Source organism: Podarcis cretensis (genome assembly GCF_951804945.1).
Source record: "Podarcis cretensis genome assembly, chromosome: 6".
Lineage (NCBI taxonomy): Eukaryota > Metazoa > Chordata > Lepidosauria > Squamata > Lacertidae > Podarcis > Podarcis cretensis.
This window is the reverse complement of record NC_137175.1, coordinates 68578479-68605142: the sequence shown is the minus strand read 5'-3', so window position 1 is coordinate 68605142 and position 26664 is coordinate 68578479. Positions and strand designations below refer to the sequence as shown.

General features: G+C 38.9%; 1 protein-coding gene and 1 long non-coding RNA gene across 2 annotated transcripts in view; both read left to right on the top strand.

The window, feature by feature from the left end:
• The first annotated feature begins 3708 nt into the window (after nucleotides 1–3708).
• Nucleotides 3709–4988, top strand: LOC307218448. Its single transcript, XR_013839978.1, has 3 exons — nucleotides 3709–3860; nucleotides 4739–4756; nucleotides 4875–4988. It is a non-coding gene; the product is annotated as an uncharacterized lncRNA (long non-coding RNA).
• Nucleotides 4989–5918: 930 nt separating this feature from the next.
• The window catches only part of LOC307219182 (vitellogenin-1-like), a gene marked incomplete at its 5' end in the record, with an annotated part of 32077 nt that continues 11331 nt past the window's right edge, over nucleotides 5919–26664 (top strand). The window contains 18 exons of the mRNA XM_079982186.1: nucleotides 5919–6035; nucleotides 6510–6761; nucleotides 9149–9310; nucleotides 10372–10532; nucleotides 11537–11684; nucleotides 11813–11973; nucleotides 12087–12252; nucleotides 13686–13811; nucleotides 15071–15280; nucleotides 16029–16246; nucleotides 16350–16447; nucleotides 18949–19073; nucleotides 19732–19803; nucleotides 20571–20690; nucleotides 20919–21105; nucleotides 21701–21794; nucleotides 21936–22121; nucleotides 25826–25961. Coding sequence (XP_079838312.1) covers nucleotides 5919–6035; nucleotides 6510–6761; nucleotides 9149–9310; nucleotides 10372–10532; nucleotides 11537–11684; nucleotides 11813–11973; nucleotides 12087–12252; nucleotides 13686–13811; nucleotides 15071–15280; nucleotides 16029–16246; nucleotides 16350–16447; nucleotides 18949–19073; nucleotides 19732–19803; nucleotides 20571–20690; nucleotides 20919–21105; nucleotides 21701–21794; nucleotides 21936–22121; nucleotides 25826–25961 — 2739 coding nt within the window. The remainder of the gene's footprint in view (nucleotides 6036–6509; nucleotides 6762–9148; nucleotides 9311–10371; nucleotides 10533–11536; nucleotides 11685–11812; nucleotides 11974–12086; nucleotides 12253–13685; nucleotides 13812–15070; nucleotides 15281–16028; nucleotides 16247–16349; nucleotides 16448–18948; nucleotides 19074–19731; nucleotides 19804–20570; nucleotides 20691–20918; nucleotides 21106–21700; nucleotides 21795–21935; nucleotides 22122–25825; nucleotides 25962–26664) is intronic.

Below are 26664 nucleotides of genomic sequence, written 5' to 3'. Positions count from 1 at the left end.
TCTCATCCCACAGAGTCTGGAGGAAGATGGCCAGCATCCACCTGAGCACCTTAATAAAAAAGGGGATATTTGTGATTGGCAACGCTTGTTGCAATCACCTGGTTCAAAGGAGGCCTTTTTTCATGAGCAAAAATGATGGGTGAGAATTTAATTGATACACTATCCTTTCCAGAAAGATTTAGATCCATCTAAATTTCACCAGAAAATGATCTAGGAATGGGGACATTCCTACCTCCACAACTACTAACAACTCCTTGTTCAGCACCAGGGCCTGCTTTGTGTGTCAGAATGATATGCTGGCATAGCCCCATGGCTATCATGATGATTCCTCTTCAGTTTATTGGCCCCCATACAGTCCATCGCTGACTCCAGACACCTGTCCAACACCTTCACAGCATCTCCTGATTCAGATGGAATGGAGAGATGGGAGTGCATGCTCTCAACATACTGATGACACTGTACTCCAAACCTCTGAATGAGAGATGCCAGTGGTTTCATATAGATGTTAAACTGCATAGGAGACAGAATGGACCCTTTGCGGACCACACAGCCCAAAAGCCATGTAGCTGAGCAACAATCTCCTAATACTATTTTCCGGTAGCAATCTTGCAGGTAGGAGCAGAACCACTGGAATACAGTAGCTCCAACTCCACCTGCTTCAGAAGATCCCCATGGTCAAAACCACTGGAAGGTCAAGGAGAACCAACAGGGTAGGATTCCCCATCTGTCTCCTAATAAAGGGAGAAAGAATCTTAGAGGCTTCAGGGAAGGCTATGTAGCACACAGTGGTCTGCCCACTCCTCATCTCTCAGTACCTGCTGCCTGAGGTGCTGCTTCACATTGCCTCATGGTAGAGCCTATCCTACTCCACAAAAGCAGTGAGATTAGAATTTTCTAAACCCTGGGAACAGTGAATGAAAAACAGACAATATTTTAACCCTTCTTTAGAAACAGGATAAATAAACTCTCAGTGCTTAACTATCTGCATCCATGCAAGCATTTTGGCTTTTTTTGTTTGGGAGTTATTTTCTTAATCCCTGCTTTGTTGTTTGGCATTATATGAACAGTATGAAAATGGTCTCACTGCACCATAATTTAACAATGTGAATATAAAACATGGAGACTTCAGGGCTCTTGGTGGCAATCCAGCAACAGATAATAAGACTCCTGTTACGAGAGAAGAATATGCTATGGAAGGACAACAATAGTAGAAGGGATCATTCTCATCAGGTTTATTCATGTTTCATTTATGGAGAAAGCACTTTGTAAATCCAAATCATCCACCTCTATTGCACCACAACCCTCATAAGCATACACAGGCATCATGTATTATTTTACTCTCACCTTCATGTATTGAAATTATGGGCAATTATGTTCACATATTGGGTGCATTGCAGGTGAGCTGTTTTTTAAACAGTAGCACCGTGAAGTTCTTCATTCTTTCTTTGATAAATTCACGAGCAACCATGCTTCACTTTTGTCCTCCAAGCGTTTTTTTAAAAAATAAATTGTGAATTACTTATGCATTATCATTATAATAGTTCCTTGACTGAGCAGTTCTATACTTATTATTACATGATGGGATATATAGACCTGCTGCAGGGTTGGAGAAGCCGCCATATCCAGTGGAGAAGCCACCATATCTGAGAACATTCCAAAATGGTGGGTAAATGACAAGATACACAGTCCCTGAAAACTCTGCCAGTGCCCACCAATCAGGGACTGTGCTGACAGTGAAACCTCAGACAGAAGCAGCCAATGAGCTCGTTACAGTAAGGACATCTTCCCTTACACATAATATGCAAGACAATCCTAAACCTCCATCAGTCCCAGTGGTACATCCAGGAACAACTTCTCAACTGCAAGTCCCCAGGCATACTGATAGACATGGGTTCAAATCCCCTCGTGCTACTCACAAGGATGGTTTTCAAGGCACTTAACAAAGCCCCCAACTCCATGTGCAAGGCACACACAGCCCTCCAAGGACAAGGGTTCAAGGCCTACCCAGGGAGGAACTCCCCTCTGACAAGCAGCCAAAGGGTGCAGCAAGAACATGGGAAGAGAAGCATTGCATTAACAAAGCCATAGGACATGGAGTTGGTAGGCGCTCACATTTTGCATATCTTGGTGTGGGGAGGATCATGTCGGGAGCAAAATAGAGGGAGTGCCTGGAGCTCCAAGCCACACTGTGAACACCACACAGAGCAGTACTCAATCGCAGTAGCAGAGAGGAATGAGACACATCATCGGACATTTGTCTATCCCTGTCCCCATCCCCAATTGAAGGGATGCTTGTCACCATAAATCTAAGAGGGGTATCACAGTCAGCTACTTTTAGATCAGCAAACTCTCTCAGCAGGGGGCCGGTCCACTATCCCTCAGACCTTGTGGGGGGCCGGACTATATTTTTTGGGGGGGAGGATGAACAAATTCCTATGCCCCACAAATAAACCAGAGATGCATTTTAAATAAAAGCACACATTCTACTCATGTAAAAACAAGCTGATTCTCAGACCATCCGCGGGCTGGATTTGGAAGGTGATCGGGCTGGATCCGGCCCCGGGGCCTTAGTTTGCCTACGCATGTTTTATTTTAATTTTTTTTAATCATTTTTATTAATTTTCCAAGTAAAAACAGCCAATTAATATATCCAATCATAATCCAATTAAAATAAAAAACTAAAATAAAAAGACCAAATTATAATCCAAATTATAATTATTGATTTTTAGATGCTTCCCAAAGTTTTACTCCATGTTTTTGCATCTTCCCCTCGTGTTCTTTATACTTCCTTCCTTCACTGTCCACTCATTCACCTCCAGCAACGAGGCACTCTAGTAGCTCCATCTTTGAACAATCCGTGCAATTTTCATGCTTTCAGAGCATAGCTGTTGCGAAGCAGAATGGCACTCTTGATAATACACTGCAAATGTGCTTCCTTTTTATTTTGCATAGCTGACTGGTTCACACGCTCAGCAGAATTCAGGTGAACTTGCACGGCAATAACCGCCTTCATTATTCCTGTAGATAGGTGACACAACTCTGAGTAAATGTAATAATATCATTATAGAGGAGAAGCTCAAGTTCAGACTCAAGGGCTTCAGAAACCTAGTAGGCTTCCATTCATATTCTAAATCAATCAGCAGCTGGAGAAACTTTCTTCTTTCTCTGCTTCTCAGCTCAATAAGCAGCTGTTAGGTATAAGGCATCTTCCTATGTAATGAATAATAACTCTCTGAATTATTTGAAGTTCTTAACTTCTGACATATACATAAAGCATCCACACACACACACACACACACACACACACCAGTATTACACTTTATTTAAGTTACTGAACTTTAAACCTGGCGTGTGTAGATACAGGAATAATATTTTTAATCATAATCATAATCATAAATTTCTTATGCCCTAGCTATCTTACTAGGTTGCCTAAGCTTCTCTGGGCATCTTCCAAGGAACATATTTGATGATATGCACTAACATCAGTCTAGCAAAACAGATAGCTTTGAACTCACCCCTCTCCTTTTTTAAGTTTAGATGTGACTGTTTTTATTAAATCTGTACCATTTTATTTCCCATAACTATAATTTATTAGAATTTTGCTTTCTTAGTTTACATCAAACATATATTTGAGCAAAGTCCTGCCATGGTTTTGTAATATCTGTTTCTGACCCAAGCAGTGTTTGTTTGCTTGGTCAATCAATAATGTACCCAAAATATGCTGGTTCATCAAAAAAGATGTCCAAGATAATCATGTGACCGAATATCCCTCACTATAAAAGTGGTAGCAACCCATTCAGCTGTACCTTCCTCATCCATGATGAAGGCCTTAATTCTAGCACTGGCATTGACCCTTGTGGGTAAGTATAGATAGGTACTATCTATCAGAAATGCTGGGGGAAAGTGTTATAGAAATTTCAAATGTAAAACAGTACAGTGGTACGTCGGTTTACAGACACTTCAGGTTACAGATTCCGCTAATCCATAAATAGTACCTCAAGTTAAGTACTTTGCTTCTGGATGAGAACAGAAATCACACGACAACGGCGCAGTGGCAACAGGAGGCCCCATTAGCTAAAGTAGTTTCAGGTTAAGAACGGACCTCCAGAACGAATTAAGTTCTTAACCTGAGGTACCACTGTACCGTGCTTGTTTCATAGCTTTCTATTATAGCAAATAATGGGATGTGGTTCATTTTGGCTCATTCCAACTCAGACCCACTGAAATCAGTGGGTGGTATTCAGTTAAGTCTGTCTCAGAGCAGACCTATTAAAATCAATGGATATAATGTATTTTTCCGAGTATAAGACACCCTTGTGTATAAGACGCCCCCTATTTTGGGGGATTCCAAATAAAGAAAATGGGAGGAAAGTGACCCCCTTTTGTTAACATAATTTTTAAAGAAAAAAAACCTAGTCTTATACACAGAAAAGTGCAGTACCTTAGTCACATCCACTAATTTCAATGTGTCTGGTCTTCTCTGAGTATGACTGAGTGTGAACTTAAAATTCTTATCAGTAAATGGAAAATACCTAAAAGGTTTGCATGAATAAAACAACATTTTAAAAAAAAAACAACCCTATTTTTTGGCAAAATTTGTAAGATGCTCAACTGTAAATAAAACCTCTAAGCAGTTTGCAAAGATTTCATGCCTATGTATTCCCAAAAAAACATGAAGTACAAATATTCATGGAACAAATGCATTTTCTCTGTTTTAACTTTATTTTTTATCTTTCAGGTTGTCAGCAACAAAAACGTAAGTATCTAAAAAAGAAGTACGCAATTTTGAAAACTGTTTGGCAGTTTTAGAAATATTTGACGTGATATTTTTCACATGTTGCCTATAATATTTCTTTGGATTTCCCTCCCTCCAGAAACTGAAGGTGATGTTGCCACATATGCAGTCGAATTTCAAAATACAATCAGACTCCCAGGAAAAGGTGCAGGAAGCTCTGGACTGAAATTAAAATGTAAAATTGCCATCGGCCAAATTGCACCAGACCGTAAAGTTCTACAGGTAAGGGAACTTTTTCAGTCTTGAAAGTTAACTTTCTCTGTGAGTTTTTAAAGTTGAGGGGGAAATAATTCAATTTTGTCATGCAACTTGCATAGACTTTACCTAACTATTATTATTTATGCGATGAGCGAAATTCCTTTTCGCACATTACCAGGCAATTCTCAGTCAGCTCAAGCCAAACTCAGGCCTGAAGGATTTATTCTGCTTAGTGGTCAAAAAGACAATAGGATGTAATTTCAGATGCATAATAATTTTATTGTGGTATCAATTCAATTGTTCTCAAACTGTGATGCCTTGAAAATTATTTAATCAAATGGTAGTTGTAACTAATAAACAAAGACTAATGCATTTTCTAACAAAGTGGGATGTCATTGAATATTGACAATTCTTAATTTCATGTGGCTACTTCAGTACCTGCAGAGCGCAAATGATATTCTATGCACCACTCTGCATATTTTGAGCAATCTGGTGACATTTAAATATCTTTTAAAAATAACAAATGCAGCATGAAAACCTTTGCTGCCTTTTCCTACTGAAATTGTGGGGGGAGGGGAGTGAGAAAGGGTTTCCCCCATAGGTTTGCAGCAGAACCCGTTGTTCCCTGTCATCCTGTCCTGGTGCCAGACGTAACCCTGTTATCCTACCCTAGATTCACTTCAGATCATAGCCTGTCTATACATAGAGAAAGCTTTGTAAACCCTTCTGTGTCAGAAATTATGTGGACTTGCTCTAGGCTGAAGACAAGACATAATACAAGAGTAGGGTTCAAAATCGGTTCACATATGCAAAGCCCTCCTTCTCAGTAATAATAACAACACACCAGATTTGACCCACTCTGCTAGCTCACTCACTTTCACTGCATCCACTTTCTCCTTCCTTTCTGATGGTGGAAGTTAACATAATGTCTGTAGCAAAGGGTCTAAGACAACGCCATTTCCATTCCAGAGACCTGAATGTCTGTACCATTGCTAACTTTCCCCAGATGGTAGAGATGCAAGAAGCTGCAATAGGAGTGGTGGCAAGTGAGAGAACTAAGGAACAGGAGGAAGCAGCAAGACTGCTTTGGTTAGCTGATCAGCCTGTCAGCCCAGGACAAAATTGGCCTCTTGGCAAAGGGGAAGGATCCTATTATCATACTACATTTGTCTTCACTTGTAGTGTTCTTGAAAACTCTTAAAGGTCAAGTCAGTGAAACTAAAATGGCTTCGTTAGCGTCACTTCAGCATTCTTTTAGGCTTCCGACTTCAAATGGCTAGTCTTAGATACAGTAAAAAGATTCTTACACATGTAATAAAGAAGTCCTGTCATTAACATGAATGTGTAGTTTACATGTGGTGAAATAGATGCTAGGCGGAAAACATTTAAGCTCTAATTTGTGTGGTTTTGAGAAGGTGTGGTTTTGAAGACTGCCGTTTAAATAACCTACATGGATTCTAAAGGGAGGTGGAAAATAACATGAAATTTACTCTTTGTGTGTGTTTGTGTGTGACAGCTTCATAGCGTTGAAGTGCTTGAGCTCAATGGCATCCAGCCACAGCAGGACTTCAAGCAGTCATCCAAGCTGACCAAGATGTTTGAGGAAGACTTACCTGGCATAGTTACATTTCGCCACAGGAAAGGCTTTGTTGATGACATCATGGCTTCAGGACACTTCTCAGAATATAAACTTGGAGTCTACAAAGGACTTCTGAACAACCTGCAATATTCCATGAAGCTAGACCAGAAAAGCTACAACTTAAGAGAGGTGAACTTTTAATTTCCGTTGCATTTATAGTACTGTGGCTTTTATTTTCACACTAGGCACTTACGATTATATGCTATTTTTATTCGTATTCTCTCTATTCCTGAAAATTTCAAAGAACTTCACGTACATTTTATCAGCAGTCCTTTCAATAGCTGCAAGACTGGCCAGTTTATTTCAATATAATAGTTTGTGGGTGGGTGGGGAGCAGCTGTAAATTGAAAGAATGTGTCTTACTTAAGGCTACTTGCTGAGTTTGTAGCTCATATTTGAACCAGCACATCACTGTTAACGTTAACTACATCATATTCCTCCAATACCACAACAAAGTTAATAGACCAATATGGATTATAAATATATAGAAATAAGCAGGAATCAAACTTCTATCTCTAAAATGAGACTCATGCACTTGAATTCAAAGAATGAATTGAGTCAACAGATAAACTTATTAGATCTGGTTTAGATCATAATGATCAAATGATGTGGTCACTCCACACACACACACACACACACACACACCATAATTTCTATTTGCAGTTGCAGATGATCAAATTACCTTTAGAATACCTAATCTCCTACTAAATAAATCTGGCCAAGTTAAAACTGCCTTGGGGATAAGCTTGCGATAGAGTGATGTCAGAACTACACTGTGTTAAATTGTAATTTGGCTCATATTGAAATCCTGACTACAGACTACAGTTAATTTCACTTCCACAGTCCCATATTTACATTAATCAAGCCAATTTTGATTCAGATGTTGATATTTGAAAACGTTTGAAATTATTTTTTGGTATAAAATTTAGAATAGGGTTGCTTTAATTTAGAAAACAAATACTTTAATACAGTAATATTTAATTAAGGAAATTGGTTTGGAAACTGCGACCAATATTCTGTCCCTGTATCACATTGTGCCTAGTTTTATAGCCATCCTATTTTTTCTCCACACTTCTCATTGCCCTAAGTAGGCATCAGACAATGGCATGTGACATCTGTTACCTGATCCTATGTACTGTGGGGAAAAAGTTATTCCTTTTGTCTCTCCTGAATCTCCCATCATTCAGCTTTGCCTCAGATTCTCATATTATAAAAGTGGGAGAACAAATTCTCTCTTTCCATGTCAATGCATAATGGTATACACCTCTTTCATTGCTGCTGTGCCCCCCCCCCATTGCCTTTTTCTTAACTAAAAAGCCCCGAATGTTGTAGCCTTTTTCTCAGAGTGGTTTGATCCAGGTCCTTTGTTATTTTGGTTGCCAGTTTTGAATCCCTTCCATTTAAATCCTTTTGACTTAATGCAGGCAAACCAGGTGATACCAGGGTTAGCTGTACAGTTTTAGAGTTTATTTTTTATTTTGTTGCATGATATCAGCATTAAGTAGCTTATTATCATTTATATCACCTGATAAACAGTTCGAGGAGGAGTAGGCAATGAGATTTTAATCAAGCCTAATGACTTAAATGACTGTGATCACAGCTTGCCAAGGTGTTCTGTGTGGCCAATGTGATGTCCCTACTTATGGTTATTCACCCACAAGAAGCTTGTTTTGGGAAGGGGCAAGGGTGGGAAATACTTCAAGGGCCAAATGTCACACATTTTGAACTGCATGAAGTGCCGGCATGTTCTTCCAGTGCAAGCGCTTCCCCCATCCTTTCATTTAATGTTGAGTTCCTAGTTTGTGAGACTGATCTGATTTGCAGGGTGCAAATTTGCTCATTAGCTAAAGGCCGAGCATAAGACATATGGAAGGCACTCCAGACTTGAAACACTTTGAAAAACAGTATTCAAACTTGGTAAAAACTCCGCGCATATACTGATATTGCACTTCTGATGAATACAAAATCATGCCGTGATGTTATAGATCTGAGTGAAACCTGCTAATGTAAGAAAAGAGAGTTAAGGTTCCTCAGTTCTTCAGTGGTGCTTAATTATTGCTGCTTTCATGGCACATCTGCTTCTAAGGATTCTAACAGAGGGTTGTGTGAGTTGTAGATTAGGTGTAATGGGATTTTTAGGGGCAAAGAGCCAGCCCCGGCTCTGAAATCTCTTGCTTTTGAGGTTTCATTCTGAGTGATCAAATTATTTCACCACATTTTTTATTAAAATTTTCAAATTATCCTTCATATACAATAAGCCCTAATTGGAACTGAATAAAGAACTTCCCAGTGGGACAAGCCATGGCTTCACTGAAGTCCGTCGGGGTTTGCCAGTGATCTTTCAGTAGAAACCTGTGTTGGAATTTTTGACGAGAAATGTGTGTAAGGGGAAGGGGGGAAAGGATATAAGAAAAACTGAGAGGTTCATTAAAGGAGTTAGAGTTAGAGCAATTTCACAAGAAGACCAATATTCTCTCAATGAACCTGCCAATCTGATTTATTTATTCGTTTTACAGAATAGTATTTGGGGAAGGTGCAACACAACATACCTTGTTCAAAATGCTGTAAAAGCCGATGAGATCTTCATGACCAAGTCCATGGACTTAAACGACTGTGACAACGCTGCTTTCAAGATCTTTGGTGCGTCGCATGTTACTCCATGTGAAGCCTGTCAACAGGTTAGTATGGGGGTTGTGTGTATATAACTATATCATCTGTGGTCCTGTTCACATCTGCAAGAAGATCCACGATTGGCTGGTCATTTGCAGACAGTTGCATAGATGTTGACCTCTGTTATAAGTCATTCATTTGCGAGATTTGCCATTCTGTTCAAGCAGTTTTAACTTGTGCTCACAAGCTGCTAGGTGGATGGGGGTGGGGGCAATGATGTGGTAAAATTGCTGGTACCATACAGTTAGACACACATGGGTTTCCATGTAGAGCAGTCACAATGTTGCATTGCACTGCAACCAAACTATGCAGCTGCTTGCATGTGCCATTTATGCCTGAGTTGGGAAGCATAAACCTCAGAGGGAGGCAGTCAAGTTGGCTGCAAAGTTGAAGAGGAGAAAGAGGTCTAGAGGACCCTTGTCAGTGACCCCCCCCCCTTGTTGGGTTCTAGACCCAGCTGGCCATGTTACATATATTTTACACCATTTTTTCCTCTCCACCTTTTTTCTTCAAAATGGCTGGTGGGGTGGAGAGCAGAGGGAGAAGGGGTGGGGGGAGCTCAGAAACAATATTATTTTCTGATAGGACAATCCATTTGTTCTTTTCTTTCTCCTTCTCTCTCTCTCTCCTCCCCAAGCAATCCAATAGAGATCTTTTGGGCATCACGTGCCTGGATAGATTCTGTGGTCTGCTAGCTGCCAAACACAGCTGTAGAGATTGCTAATGTAAAATAATATTGATTGGGTTGTATCCGGTGCTTTTTTCTAGAAAACACATGCCGGTACTCACCATGAAGTTGTTACTATAAGTGTCACACATATTAACCAAAAAGAGAGAGGTGCCGGCAATACACATCCTTGAACGCACTGGTTGTATCCAAACAAGTTCTCCTCAGATTAGACCAATTGAAATGAATGGGCATAAATTAGCCGTGTGCCCATTACGTTCCATGTGTCTGCTCTGCATGGACCCAGCATTGGGTGCAATCCTACGTGTGATGATTTCTGAACTTGCTATGATTATGTTAAAAATTCTAATATATGACTTGCCGCTGCCTGTTTTCATACAGAAAGTCAAACCTTTCCAAGGCTCAGCTACATTCAAGTACAGATTTAGGGATGCACAAAAGGGAGACAACGAGAGAATGATTATGCAGGTCGAAGGTGTGGAAATCCGTGAGTTCGCACCATTCAATGAGCTTAGTGGAGCAACAGGCATCATGGAGGCCAGGTACCATACCTTTGTATAACTGCTCCCTTTTTACAAATGCTTTTCAATTTATCAATTCGTTAGGCTTGCCATACGCCAGGAAAATTCCTGACATGTACTGGTTTTCGGGTTTTCGCTATTTTTGAGTTAGGTTCCTAAACAAAAAGCTCGACCATTTTGTTGGTTTCCTAATGGAAAATGAAAAAATGGCAACCCTAAATTCATCATGCCAAATTACCTAGTCAAACTCCTTAAGAGTAGTCTCAATATCTACCAGCATTTCATTTCATAAACCAATGGATTTCCCTGGAGTGTCATGGTTAGCTATAAATCTGAAACATATGCACACATATAAAAACCATAACAAATATAATTTGATTTTTAAAAAGGTATACAGTAATTTAAAGCGTGAAAGCCCAGTGAATAGGAGAATCCTGGAAAATCACAGTGCAGTAGTGAAAAAATCTCTTCAGGCCAAAGTACATGTGATAGCAGTTCATGTTTAAACATGTGCTTAGCTTGCCTGGTTTTATTTTGGAGAAAAAGGAGCCCTGATGCCCCAATCTGGAACAAGCTCCTAATCTGGATTGGGGACGCTGCACTGATTTTCTCCTGAATGTCTTCTTTTTGAGGGGTAGGGATAGTTCTCTTGTACTTGATATGGCTGCTTCCCTTTTTTAGGACTGTGTTTCATATTAATAAATAAACAAGGGTTTCTTTAAAAGAACAGTACACCCATTGAAATGAATATGCAAAAGTTTGTAGAAATCAGCAGATATGGCTAAGATTGAGTATTACCCATTATGTGTTTAGATTCAGCAAATCTTCATAATCCGAAGGTCAGATCCACCTTCAAGTAAAGAAGCATTTTAAATTTACATACTATATTTGCTAGTTTAGTCCTGTTTTTTCTGCTACAAAAGGAAAATTATTACTATTATTATTATTGCAAAGCCAAGAGACTAAAAACAACTTTCTGTATTTACTATTTGCTCACTAAATGTCATTGGATCTTTCCACACTAGGCTTAAAATGGTATTCATCGATATGCATGGCCACTTGCCACATGTCCCTTCTGACTTGAAGAGATGGGGCTCACTTACCTACAGGTTTAATTATGAACTTCCTCCTCTTCCTATTCCATTGATAAAGAGCAACAACGTAGAGAGAGAAGTAAGTTTTAAAAATGGTAATGCAAATGGAACTTTGCAACATACCAGTGTTCTTTGCCTGAGGCATTAAACAATACCTGACAATGCTCTCTTTTTTATTTTATTTTTTTAAAAAAATCTATCCAACAGATTGAGGAAAGATTGCAGTATTTGGCAGGACACCCAAATGCAAAGTTTCCAAGAGATGGTGCAATTAAATACCTGCAGGCTATCGAACTTGTGCGTGAGATGAACGATACAAAATATTTAGATTCGCTCTTTAGAAAACACGCCAATGAGCCAACACTCAGGTAAGATAACAGAGGAAGTGTGTTATGCTTTTCATGCTTGAAAAGCATAATTGAATAAGATCTAAATTAAAGTGATCAGAGCTCAGACTTGATTGCTGCTTCTTTTCTTGTAGACACCTCATCGTACAACTAGCTGCTGCTGCTGGTACTCCAGATGCACTTAGATTCTTGAAACATAGGTTTGATCAGAGAGAAATCAGCAGGATTGAAGCGACAATGGCATTTGTTACCTTCTTTCATACCTGCACTCCATCTCCAGAAATCCTAGAAACAGCTATGGTAAAATACATCTTGCATTACGGGGGTTTTTGTTTGCTGATGTTGGCTTTCCCTGAATTGATCTTTTTGCGGGGCGGGGGGTTTGCAAGAATAAGTGCATGCGACTTTAAGATTTGACAGTTCCTACAACCTAGGCATCTTGAAGACTTCAGACTAGAATTGTTCCATCATTGTATCCTCCAGATGCTGCTGGGCTGCAACTCCCACCAGCCATGCTGGCTAGGACTAATAGGAGCTGGAGTCCATCAACATGGAGGGCACCATGTTGGCTCTTCTTGATCCAAGTTCTTGTTTTCCATGCCTTTGAGCAGCTCTGGCCATGTCCCAAGAGGAGAGAATTCCCATGGGGGCAACAGTTTTTTGAAACACACCAGTTTGGTAATCACCTCAGATATCCATCCTCTCCCCAAGTGCCACAAGCCACTTAAACCCGAACAAATCCTGAATAATAAGTGATATCCAAAGCTACTGATACACAAAGCAGACCCACTGTAGACAGAAGTAATTTTGGTCCACACGGAGTGGGTCTATTCTAAGTATGATTTCATTGGCTATCCCTCAATATCAAGTAACAGAGCTGTGTAACCACACACATCTGCCAGACAAAAAAACCTATTAATATTTAACTTTAAACACATAGCAGAGGAAATACAGGCTAGGTCAATATACAAAGGTGTGTGTCAGAGAGTATGAGGCAAATAAAATCTAACCTATATGCATACCGGTTATGTATGGTCCTTTTAAAATGGCAGTTCCTTTGGCAAGCAGGCCAAGATCCTATGGCTATGGCTATTATTGTTGCAGTGCAGATGATTGATAGCTCTGAAGGCCCATCTTATGGGTTCCTCTTAACTCAGGTCTCTGAAATGCTGTGGGCATCAAGGATGCTATTTGTACTTAAGTTAATTTTATTGGGTGTTATCGTCATACCCAGATAGAGCCACTGAAATCACTGGGCAAGTTCATCATGATGAAATGAAGTGCATTTAATGGTTCTGCTCTGAGTTTGACTTAGTTGGAGACAACCCATTTAGTCAAGTCTCTGAGAAATTGTTGGTCTCCTGAAGGCTAGTGTTCTTATGGGCTATGAAACTGAGCTGGAGTTCCCCAGTTCAATTTTTACCTCTGCTGTGATGAGCCATTACTTCTCCCTTGGCAAGCCCATTATGTATCAGCCACACATTTATAATATAGGAGGAATAATGCTGTCTTACTTGGATAAACAGTTGTAAAAATTACTGAGATGATATACATTTGAAACTCTTGGAACACTATCAATCACTTTATACACTCCCAGCAATTGTTATGCTTTGGGCTATTTTCTCTCGTTTAGTCTGAAATGCATTCAGACCTGATTTAATTGATGCATATGTTAAAATGAGATGAATAATTTGTTTTCTGTATGTTTCAATGACCAACTTTTCTCTCAATAGGCAATTGTGACAGATGCCCTCAAAGGCCCCAGAAGTTTCTACCGCAGCTTTACCTGCCTTGCCTATGGAACTGTTGTTAAAAAATACTGTTCTTCCTCAGAAACTTGCCCTGACAAATACATCAAGGTATTGTGCCATGTTTCAATGACATTTCATCATTTTAAGAGTAACAATATAAGGTGCTTAAGTTGGCCTATTATTATCAGCCTACAAGTTAAGATGCATGTGTTGAGCACAGTCTTTAGAGGAAATTGCAACACATTGAAAACAATGAGATTTTTTGCTGCTGGTTTCAGTGAGTTCAGGATTACTGTCTTCAATTTGAAATAAAAATAAGGTGGGGGGGATTATTCTTAGCACTACACTACCATGGTAGTGTAGTTCTCAGAATCTTTACATTTTATTTGTTTCAAATAATCATATAATACTGCTATTTGTTTCAAATAATCATATAATACTGCTATAAAGTACCTGTAATTATTACTATAAATTATTTGAAAATGTTTAAACTGGGTATCTTTCACTCCTCACTGAAAGCAATAGCAACACATATCTAGTCATTTGTTCCAGGTTATCTTAACATTAAGCATGGGCAGGTCAGTCTATTTCTGGTCCATGGCAATTCTGCATGCGTTACTTTCTATGTCCTTTCCATCCTGCTTCCACATTATTATTTGATTAAAAAATAGCCACATAAATAATATTTAAATATTTAATGCATTTTTAAATATGCATTTCATTTTAATGTACGTATTCCAACCTAAAATTGGCATTTTCTAAGTTTTTTCAGCCAAAATTTGTAAAGAAATGTTTTGAGAAATGTGATATCCAAAGGATAATTATGTCCTGATCTTTGTATTAGTCAAGGAGGTGCAGCTTGTTCTGAATGGGCTTGTACTTCCTCTGAAAGAGCTTTTCTTTTGGGGGGGCGTTGCTCCTGTATCCATCTTTCTCATTGGTGCAATATTTCTGGCTGTTCCTGCTTTGGGATGGCTTTAATATGGTAGTCCAGGCATTCATAACATCCATATTGAATTACTGCAATGCACTCTGTGAGGTGCTTTGTTTAGGTTGGTCCAGAACCTACAGCTAATGCTGAATGCCTCAGAAAGACTATTGAAGGGGATGCCCTATTGAAAGTGCATAAGACCTCCTATTCTGAAAGACCTGCACTGGCTATGCATATGGTACTTGGCCAAGTTTATTGAGACCTGCAACATAGGAGATGCTGATGGGCAAACCCTGTCAAACCTACTCATGTCTAACTTGAGATCACAGGCTGTTCATAAAGCTGTCCCCAGTATCAATTCAAGATTCAAATCATATCTTTTTTAAGCAACTATTTTGCAACTAATTTTGAAACCACTTTGCCCCCCCTAAAACAGCCTTTGAATGATTTTGCAATTAAAGCAAAACGTACATCCGACGTAGATGGACAAATGCTGGTACTGAAGGCCTTAGCAAATGTGGGACATGTCATCATTGAGAAGCCCATCATGAAGACCTTTGCAGCTCTCATTTCTTCTCCTGACTCCCTGCATCCTTGCGCTGCCATCTTAGCTCTAAGAGGCCTTGTCGAAAAGTATCCTGCACGGGTAAGAAGGCATGGCATTTTTGTGGGGATCTTGTGGGTTTTTTTCAACAACATTATAGAGCTGTTAGGAATATATATATTTTTCCTAATGCTAATTGATCATGGTGATACAGTTGCATTAGGTATAGGTAGGGAATAAATGTCCAAGCGGGGGAGGACTCAGCCCCTGTCTGTGTAGATATGTATACCATTATGTACAGAATTGAAACTCATGGGGGGAGGGTTACAGTGAGAGAGCGGTGTGTGATATATTGCTTTAAACAGCTGAAGCGGCAGATGATGTGCAAGTCACTCACGTTGCCAATGGGTGCTTTATCCAATCCAAATGTGTCTTTCTTCTGTACAAGCAAAAACACACCAACAGAAAATATGGCTTTGCATTTTCTCAAGTGGCAGATTTTTCTAGGAGCAGGCCTTTAGAGGCTCTGTTCTCAAAACTCAGAGAAGGGGAAGGGCCTAAATCTTGCCTGGGCATTTATTCTGAAAAGCAGGAATCAGGAAAGTTACATTGCAGATAATTGCTTGAAAAGCTCCATCTTGTTTTAACAGAAGTCCCTTACATAATATTGCAAGCCACTGAATTTGATTACTGTATGCTGTGGAAGTTGGGGCTGGCTGCCGTGGTTCAAAGAAGAAGAGCCAAAATGCCTGCTTAGCATATACAAGCTTTTTGAGCTATGAGCCAAAGTCATGGTGGGAAGGAGAAAAATAAGAGTGCAAAATTTATATTTTCAATCTATGTTGCACAGGTGGAAGCACTTACTGTTCCAATCGTCATGGACAACAAGATAGATCCCGTAACTCGTAAATGTGCTGCCATGGTTTATATAGAATCCCTACCAGCTCTCCCTTCATTGATGGCAATGACTAATTATGCATCAGAGACACCCATGTCAGAAGTGAAATATTTCCTGTTGACTCTTATACGTGAAGCGGCCACTTGCAGAACTCCTGACTGCCAAGAGATGTAAGCATAATTTTTTTAAAAAATTATTTCTTTATGAAAGGAGCAGTGCACAGCAAACAGCAGTAGTAAATGTGAACATTGTTGGTTAATTTGCTTTATTCAGGGCTTCTGCCTGCAGAGTGGCACTTAAAGTACTGAGCATCAAGATTCAACGGCCTAGCTATCGCCACAGCATGGTTTACTTCTTTGGTCTTCACAGTGGTAAGAGACATGTGTTTTTTCCCCAGATACTATTTATTCCTCCCAGAATAATAGTGATTGCTTAAAATATTAAAAAGATGAACCTGTTGTTTCAAGAGTAAAAGCTGTTTGTTTCAAGAACCAGAAAGAAATCAGCCATGTCTTGTCATGTGACTAGCTCAAAAAGCACAGGGAAAGACCTGGGGAGGAAAGTATGCATTGGGCAAGGCGGTGCGCAGTCTGCAAAACCAAAATGTTCTCTCATCCCTAAACTAGAACCTATAAGCATTTTGATTCATATTTTAAGGAAGGGGGGGAATGGTACATTGGCTTTTTATGCCACAAACCTATGTTATACAGTGGTACCTCGGTTTTCAAACGCCTCCATTGACGAACATTTCAGTTTTCGAACACCGTAAACCCGGAAGTAAATGCTTAGGTTTTTGAACACGCCTCGGAAGTCAAACATGAAATGCGACTTCTGTATTGATTTTTCTGTATTGAGTTTTCGGTTTTGAGTTTTTGGTTTTCGAACGTTTCGGAACTCGGACAGTCTTCCGGAATGGATTACATTCGAAAACCAAGGTACCACTGTATTTTTTTCACTTCATCCTCCTATTAATAATGTAATACCAATGATACATTTACTGGTTGTTTGGAGTGGGAACAAGAAAACACACCTTGTGTATTCTAGGCCAAATGTCATGTTATTTTCAGGCAATTCAAAGTTTTACATTATATGATTTAAGTGGCTCCATTCTTAAAGAACCATGAAAATCCTAGAGATTTTCTGCATATCCCTTGGGAAATATTTTTACAACAACCACCCTTCAAACAAACTCAATACCATACATAACTTAATAAAAATAATATAGGCTCATTTAATAGTTGTGTAACTTATTAGTACACTTGAAAAGCTGATGACAAATATTTCATGAAAATTTCAGAAAATGCGAAGTTAGATTTTTGCACAGTGCCTTAGGTTACTGTTGTGTCTCGTGACTTTTACATGACCATGAAATCAGTTTCATAATAAAAATAAGTACCATGAACATGACTAGGATATTCAGACCTACTACTTCACAGAGGTATGTAGGGAGCTCTTGAAGAGATAAAATAATTTCATGGTATATGAAATTTTCTTCCCTCCAAAGCATCTTTATTGTCATATACTATTTTAAAAGTTAAAGGAATGAGATTTATCTCTAGTCCTTGCTCAGTTTTTTTCATGCACTATAAATTTAAGTAGAGTGCTTAAAGTGGCATAAACTGCTGGTAACTGTTGATGACCATATTTGGATATTAGCTAAATTGATATCACAGCACGAAAAATCTATTAGAAATTACTAATATTCTATTATTAGTATCTCCAGAGCAGGAGTAGCCAATGTTGCATCCTCCAGATGCCACTGGACCACAACTCCCATCAGTCACATATAACATACTGAAAATGATAAGAAACCAAAAGACATTTGCCACCTTTGCTAACAGTTTCATAGAGGTAGCATGGTGTCCTGTTAAAGACAGATGTTAAGATACAGATTGCTGCGACAAATTACTTTTAGGAAGCTTAACATGTCTAGCAATACATGTTGAAACGCCAAATCAAATGCCACTCCTTTTTCAGTAACAGTTAATTATCAAGTAAGATCCAGCGAGGGTGAAATGCTATATAAAATATATTCTTTCCCTTTCATCGCATCCCAGCACTGTTTTGTGACAGCCTACATAGAGAACAAGTAGTTCAGCAACAGAATGGCTTGCATTTCACTTTTGCATTCAAGCTAGCATAGCTGAGGGGGATATATTGAAACTCCCTGCTTGATGTCATGCAGTCATATAGAGGAGGGAAATAAATCACACACAAAAAAAGTCACATTGGGCATTATAAGAGAAGGGTGGAGAGCATGGGTCTACCATTTTGACAGCCCTATGTCTGTCATAACATCTTTCTTGTGTGTCTATTCACACTACAAAAAGAGTCACTTTTCTGTGTTTCTTTAGGCGAGGCATAGGCAACATAGCTTCCTCCAGATATTGTTGGCCAATGAGGTGTGGACATTGCAGGGGGTGGGACTAGATGACCCTTGGGGTCTCTTCCAACTCGATCTACAATTCCATGAAACATCTAGAATCTGCCCATTGATTTAAACCAGGAATGGGGATATTTCCCAGTCATGATAACAATTTTTTTTTATAAAAAAACCAACTGGGAATAACAGAGAATCGGTGACCTTCCATATGCATAGGAAGTGCTCTCCTCCAACATGTTCTATAAAGTCTTGCTCCCTCTCCCCCTTCCAGAAGAACTGGTCAAATGTAGAGAGAGTGCCAAGCCCAAATCACAGTACACAGACACAGTAGCCTATTTTTGTTATGCAGCTGGTCTTGTACATGGAGTTTCTTCGCTTTTTCATAAGATGCTGTTTTCACATTAAACAATTAGGAAATTAAATTCGTATTATTATGCAGTTTGAAGAACCGACCGTCCTTATTGCTTGTTGTTTTATCTCCCTTTTCAGAACGACTTATGGCTGGTTTGAGAGCTGAGCTTGTCAGCATAGGCAAAGAAGGAAATATCCTCCCATTGTTTACCATGTTCAAAACCAGGGCGAACATCCTTGGCGTCTCCTCTGATCTTGTAGAGGTAACAGATGCTGTCCATTATAAATTCCATTAGGCCTGTATTGTTGGACCTTGAATTTATTTTCTTACAAAATTCATTTGAGTGTGGCTTGTTTCTATAGCATGAGCATTCCATACACTAAGCTTTGATAAGAAGGGGGCAGATCATCCTTACATGATGTCTCCACCCCCATCATTCAGCCCAGATGCTGAGGCCCAGCTCCAAGGGCCTTCTGGCAGTTCCCTCACTGCGAGAAGTGAGGTTACAGGAAACCAGGCAGAGGGTCTTCTTGGTAGTGGCACCTGCCCTGTGGAATGCCCTCCCATCAGATGTCAAGGCAATAAGCAACTATCTTACTTTTAAAAGACATCTGAGGGCAGCCCTGTTTAGGGAAGTTTTTAATGTTTAATGCTGTACTGTGTTTTTAATATTCAGTTGGGAGCCGCCCAGAGTGGCTGGGATATAAATAATAAATTGTTGTTGTTGTTGTTGTTAACAAATTACAACTTTTGCCTATAATGGTTTAAGTTAACTCATGCTCAACCAGCCTTCATAAATGTATTAAATGCAAGTGACTGAAACATAGTTCTTAATTGTTTAAAATATTCTGAAACTGCTCTGATTTATGTAAAGCATAGAAAGCCCTTTTAACTGTTTCATACACTCCCTTTCAACACAGGTCGGCTTTAAGAGTATAGGACTCTCTCGCCTTTTTGAAAGGGTATATGCAGAAGGAAGGCTCCATGACATGGTAAGTGGGCGGCATAATAAACCTCATAATGTGTTATTCCTACAAATGCTATGTCTGTTTAAGGCCCAAAATCATTTAGGCACATGATACCTGCCATACCAGCATGCCCAGTCCATAAAATTTGATAGAGATGCTCTTCTCTGTGTCCCATTGGTACCCATATCCAAGCAAGGCATGGCTGGGTTTGGGATGTGCTAGATGCTTGGGATGTGCTTACCTTTTCTGAATCTATTTATTGATTCATTTATTGGATTTATACACCGCCCTTCAGAAAAGAGCTCAGGGCAGTTCACAATACAAAAATAGAAGAGAAAAGCACAAATAAAGAGTTAAAACAGAAACAACAAAGCAATAATTCACCCCCAAACACATTTTAAAGGCTGCAGAATGTTAATTGGCCAAAGGACCTGGTTGAATTTTCCCCAAATCGTGAGATTCCCTAACTCAGGGTGTGCCTCTCGTTCCTTTTCACAGCCTAGCTTATTTATTTGTTTCATTCAAGAAGACATTTGACCTGCCAGAATGAGGATTCTTTTGTAGCTGATTCCCCCTCCCCAATCATTTTGGTTTCACCTTCAATTTAATTCTGTTGTTGTTGGTTGTTTAATTGCCATTAGATTTCCCTGTTGTTTTGTTTGAGTGTTTTAAGCCACCCTGAACATTGCAAATGCATGTGTTGCAAAAAAACGGGTACACCATCATTTCTTAAAATAATAAACAAACAAAACAATAAAAAATTCAGTACGTTTCTATTTCTTATCACACAGCCCCTCGATCAGAAAAAAGGAGGACACGACCCAACTTTTGGAGGACTATATCTCAAATTAGCACGCCAAGAAATCGCGTATTTGGAGCTCACTCCTGATGTGATCCAGGATGCATTGCAGGTGCCTCTTTTGACATGCATGTTGTTTAGATATAAATTATATTTTCTTCTTCTTCTTCTTTAGGCTCTTGAACGTGATTGCTTTCAGGATTCGATTGGGTGCAATTATAACTTTTCAGCATTAGTTACTATTGCACTGGCAACCTCATTTTCCTATGAAAGGAACAGTGACATGAAGCATGTGATATTCTCGTTCTCTTTGTTTAATCTGCGCAAACTTTCTTTGCAGATATTCCATGGCAAAATGCCTCTCCCCTGGATAAAAGATTCTGCAGATGGCCTTAAAAATCATCCAAACATGCAGTGGGAGAACAATTTCGTATCTGCAGAAATCTACGGTGTTGTGCCTACATGCACTGGACTTCCACTTCAAATAAACTTGGTTCATTTTACTCACACATCAGTCAATGGAAACGGTAAGGCAATAGAAATTTATCAACTACCAAGCACAGTGACTAACTAGGGTGGTATCTACACACGTATAAAAAATGCTGTGAAAATGCTTTTTAAAAAAAAAGTTTTGAAAAATACATTAAATTTGCCATAGCTCACTGTCGCCATCTAAAGTCACATTTGTATATTACTCTTTACAACACACTTAAAACGTTTCATTTGCAGCTGTATAGCTGACTCCCTAGGACTCCCGGTCTTGGGTTTTACCATGAGAATGGTAGCACCTCATTAAAGTGGTACAGGAAAAATATATAAGGACAAAAAAACATAACGTGAGGTATCCCTAAGACTGTGTTCCTGAGCACATTGAGTTAGAAATGACTGAGTTTCAAATATATTTAGGATAAAAGATGCTGGGATGGGATTAAATAAGCATTCCAGGGTTTCAGTTTTTCCCCATTATTAACTGAGAGACAAATAGCAGTGCTCAGATCGAATTTATCCCTTTATCAAAATAATATCAAAATAGAAACAAAATAATTGCATTTTTATATATCACATTTTGCATAATAATTATTTTATAGCATGCATTTGTTTTATTTGCTTGCTTTTAAACAGTTCAGTTATCCATGAGCCCCGAGCCGACATCACATTTGAGTTTGCCTGACTTGCTTAACATCGATATGAAACTGAAAACCAGATTGTCTGTCAGGTAAATAGAATCACTGGTACATAAAATGACGAGGTGCAATTCAAGTGGTGCAAATGTGCCCTCAGTATTCATAAACTCTTTAATGTATAGTTGCCATAACATCACTATAATGGGTTTGTTTGTTTTGTTTTTCATTTTTAGCATGAACAAAGATATGCTTGTGACGATGGGAATCGTTGTCCCTGAATTCCAGGCTATAATACAAGAGAATGTCAAAATGGTCACCAATATCCCTGTGAATGTTGATGTCTCTATGAACATTAAGGAAAGGACCTTCAAACTTGAACTTCCACCATGCAGAGAGGAAACTGAACTCATGTCTTTCAGGTAGGGCTAGCGAAAATTGGTAGAACACCCCTCCCCCCCTTCTCCCGCAATACATTTTATAATTAGTACTTGATCTCTGGAGTTAATTATTTTATATTATCTAGTGCAATGGACTCATTTTAAAGTTAAACACTCCAATCAAATTTATGGAGGTGTCAAGTTGAGATTGACAGAGTTGAAAGAGAGTGCTTTAAATTAAAAATCAGCTTTAAATGCTTGAAGATCACGAAATATGTTTAAAATGTTTGACATAAGCTTTTTCATAGATAATTAGATTGCACAGAATAATCCTATAATTGGATTTTTGAAACCGTACTGTAAGGTTTATATACTATACAATTTTCCCCTCATCTCTAACGACATTATTAATTGTTACTTTAACATGTAAATATACTGGGGCTTTCTTTTACAGTCAATACAACAGTGTTGCAAGGTAGATCAATATTGGTATCTGTTGTCTGTTTATCTGGGTGACAAACTTCCCATTAGAATTCATAATGGCCTTTGGCATTAAAAAAAACCCCACCAAAAACACAAAAATCTGAGTACTAGTAACGTTAAAGCGAATGGCATAAACTGTGTAAACAGAAAGTATTTCAAAACCTTACCAAGCAACGTATTTTTGCAGTATTTGGTGAGCCAACAAATGAATAAACTTAAAATTACAGTTTTCTACATAACATCAAGAGGAAGAATGAGCATATAAAACTTGTGGAAAACCTAAATCTGAAGATTAAAGCAGAAATATTGGAAAACTAACAGAGAATGAATTGTCCAAAATATAGCCTACTTTTCAGTGACAAGTTGTTGAAAAATATACATAGTACTACCTGCATTCCAGTTTTTAAAATACTTATGAGCAAGGCCAATAAAAATAGCTTCACTTCACATATATAAATTATTTGCATGGCTGATCACAAATGTGATTGATTATGCATCCTTAGAGGATTAATTGTTTTTCTTTTTGGTGAAAGCTGGGAGAAGATTTAATTTTTCTTTTTTGGTGCTACATTGTATAGAATGGCACAAATAAAAATCGTTAGGAAGGACACTTCCGTTTTGAAGGGCATTATTCTTTTTTCTTGTCCTCACAGTCCTTGTATCCTCACATGCTGGTACATATACCTTCTACCTAATTTTTTTTTCCTGTCAAACCTTCCTACTTGCTCCAGTATTATCGAACATTCCCCAATCCCTCCTAACAATTTTGCATGTTGGCCTATGGAATTTGTATGGATGCATAGGTCTGGCAGAATCGGTTAGAAGACTGGCCCCTTTAGCCTTGATTACTCGGTAGTTAATTAAGAAGCGGTGCAAGTATCCTAACACAAGGAATGAGTAGAAGATGTTTAGTATCACATCATTTGATCACTCTGATCTGATGGTGGGAGTGGCCATTGCTTGAAAAAAGTGGGCTTTAAGATGTTCTCATGGCATTTGATCTCTGATTGCTCTTCTCAGTCAAGAACCTCATATGCTGATGTTGCAGTCATTGAACAGTGACCAGATACTTATGAGTAAGGAGCCTTCTGCCCAGTCACATGATTTGTTGTGGCTCCCTGTACTCACCAGGGACCTGTTTGGAACCTTTAGGAAGTTCCTTGTAACTTTCCTCCACCCATTCTTATTAAAGTGCTAGAGCTGCATCAGGCAGCTGATTTCTGCAGAAAACAATATGTGACACCTGTGTTGCCACTCAATTTATTGGCTCTTTCTTATTATTCAGTGGGGAAGAACTGATCATTCAGTTCAGTGGCAAATGTAGACTATTGGGTTAAAAAAAAATAACAGTACTGAGAGAAAGATTAGGGTGGGGGAGTGATGCCAACTATTTCTGCCTGGAGATACAAACTGTAGTTTGGTGACGGTTTAAATTATTAAATGTGAATCAAGTGAAAGCCACTTCCTTTTAATCTATTCTGCCCAGATGAGCCATCTTAAAATGCAAGTTGATTTGTAATTTCTTTCATCCCCTCAGCTTGTCTGTGAGAATATTTTTTGTCCCTTTTCTTAATAAAATAAATAAAAAATTCCTGAAGGTTCTAGCTAAGCTTGGTGTGGGGTGCAGCTGTCATGCCCTTTATCTGAAACAGAGAACTTGAACAGAAAACAAAGCCTGTGGGTGATAAGGTGTCATTTATTTATTTTGACTTGACTGAAGTGCTCCATGTGAAGCACAACTTGCATGTTCTCTACAGTACCCTCAGCACTGCAGGCACCGACAAGAGGAAGAGAGAAAAAGATAAAAGGAATGCAAATCTGCCTTTCAAATAAAGTAGATTAGGTGTTCTTAGGCTTCCCTCACAGAGTGTGAAGCCCATTATTCTCAAAATGGGAACACCGACCACCTCTCAGTTCACAGCCAGGCAGGTCACTTCCACCCATCTGTGTTCGCAAAACAACCCCCAGGTGACAATATCTGTTGCTTCCGTGAAATACTAACGATGGAACTTGTGTGTGTGTGTGTGTGTGTGTGTGTGTGTTTTAATGCATTTTTAAGCCATGTAGTTAGAAATGTAATACCTGCATCATAAATATGATTGGACTACCAGCAGCTTAGAGATAAGTTTGTTAAAATGCTGTTGAGTAGATATACTGCTAGTGTTTTACAGCACAGGATGCAATCTTCATGCCCACCTCCCTTGGAATCAAACTCACTGCATTTAGTAAGACTTGCTTCTGAGTTAATATGCATACAATCTGTGAGATGTGGAAAAGCAGTAGTTTGCTTGGAAGCAAATTGCTCATGTTAGCTGACTGACTCAAAGGAATGATATTGTAATATCACCTGATCACATTCATAGCAATAGTTTTACTTATTTTATGTGACTAATAAGCCAGTGAGTTAGGCTAAGCTAATCCAGTGAACATCACAGCTGCAGACTGAAGGCTCAGCCTATCCACCACGGTAAAATATCCTAGCTATATTTCTATGCACCAGAAATAACAACGTGATGTTTTTGCTATTGAAATTTGTGCCTTTAACTGATTGATAGATTGATCAATTAAGATTTTCTCCCCTGAATGGTTTCCTTTGTTCTTTTTTTTTTTGTCCCCCCCCCTTTTTTTTTTTTTTGTCCACTGGGGGCAGGACGGAACATGCCCCAAAGCCCCTTTCACCGTGCTTGCTCATTGCACACAAGTAACCCATGACAAGGGCTACGTTTTTAACAGAGATCCTGACACAGGAAATACCTTTGTATCTAACTGCCCCATGGAAAACATATCATTGTACCAGAGCTTTTGACTTCCTTATATTTTGAAGTGAGTCCTTTCTGCAGCAGTGTCCCAGACAGAACAGAAACCCATCACTTTAGCAGCTAGGATATTGATTAAATCCCAGTCCTGGGATTGAAACTATGTCAGTGGCTTGTGCATTGTTTGTTTGTTATGTTTTTAACTTTAGTAGAAAATTAGGAGCAGTGAGCATGAAATACTGCCTTTAAGTTGAAGTCTGAAAATGGCCACCCAAAATAGATGACACTAACTTGATTTTGTTTTAAAATATGACTAGTCATGGCTCCCTCATCATTTTTGCCTAGTCAAAATTGTACCTAGGCATTTGGGTTGCCTAGGTACAATTTATAGAGCAATTTGCAAGGAACTCCATGTGTGATCAAGTCCATACTACAAGGCACAACGCAGATCTTTTTTAACATATTTGTGCTTCTAACACAGCATTTCTCCCTCTGTTTATCCAACAGTGCTATGACATCTGTTATCACTCGCAACCTTGAAGAGGCACCTGCAACCAAGTCAACTCCACTTTTCGTCCCTCAAACTGTGTCTAAAATAATAAGAGGCTCCTTTGAGTCAGCAGAACAACGGAATGAAAGAAGGGTAACCCATATTAGATTTTTGTGTGCACTTTTTTTTGCTTGAGAAATGTTTCTTTTGCATAGAAAAGAAGTTGTGTGAGCTATTTTTAATGTGCCCCCACTGCCAATAAAACATTTACAGTTCAGTCCTATACACATATACTGAGAAGTAAGTCACATTGCGGTCAATGAAACCTACTCTCAGGGAAGTGTAAAAACTGACCTATTGGTACAAATATAAATTTAGCAGTCATAAAAGCACTATAGCTACCATAAAGCATTTATTTGTTATTCATTAAAGACAAATTCCCATTACAATCAGAACTTTAATCATGTATTTTATTTCAGGATTCTGGGGGGATTTAAAACTGGGGTGTAATAGGTAGAGAACAGGTATCTTATTGTGTCAATGAAGAACATAATTGCAGTTCTCAATGTCAAGTAAATAAGTAGTGGCCTTGATCTAAATAAACTTAGCTATGAATAAATCCTACTGTGCTCTGGGATGTAGTTTTAATGGTGTAGTGGATGTAACTTACACTCTTGAAGCAGGATGTAAATTGATGCAACTAAAGATGTTAAGTCCTGAAAGGCTGAGCACAAAACCCTAACGTAAATTAGAGCAGACATATTGAAATCAGTGGACTTAGATTACTTCGCACTGGAAATCATCCTGTATCCCCCCCCCATTAAATATTAGAGCTTCCCTTAACCATTGGTCGAGA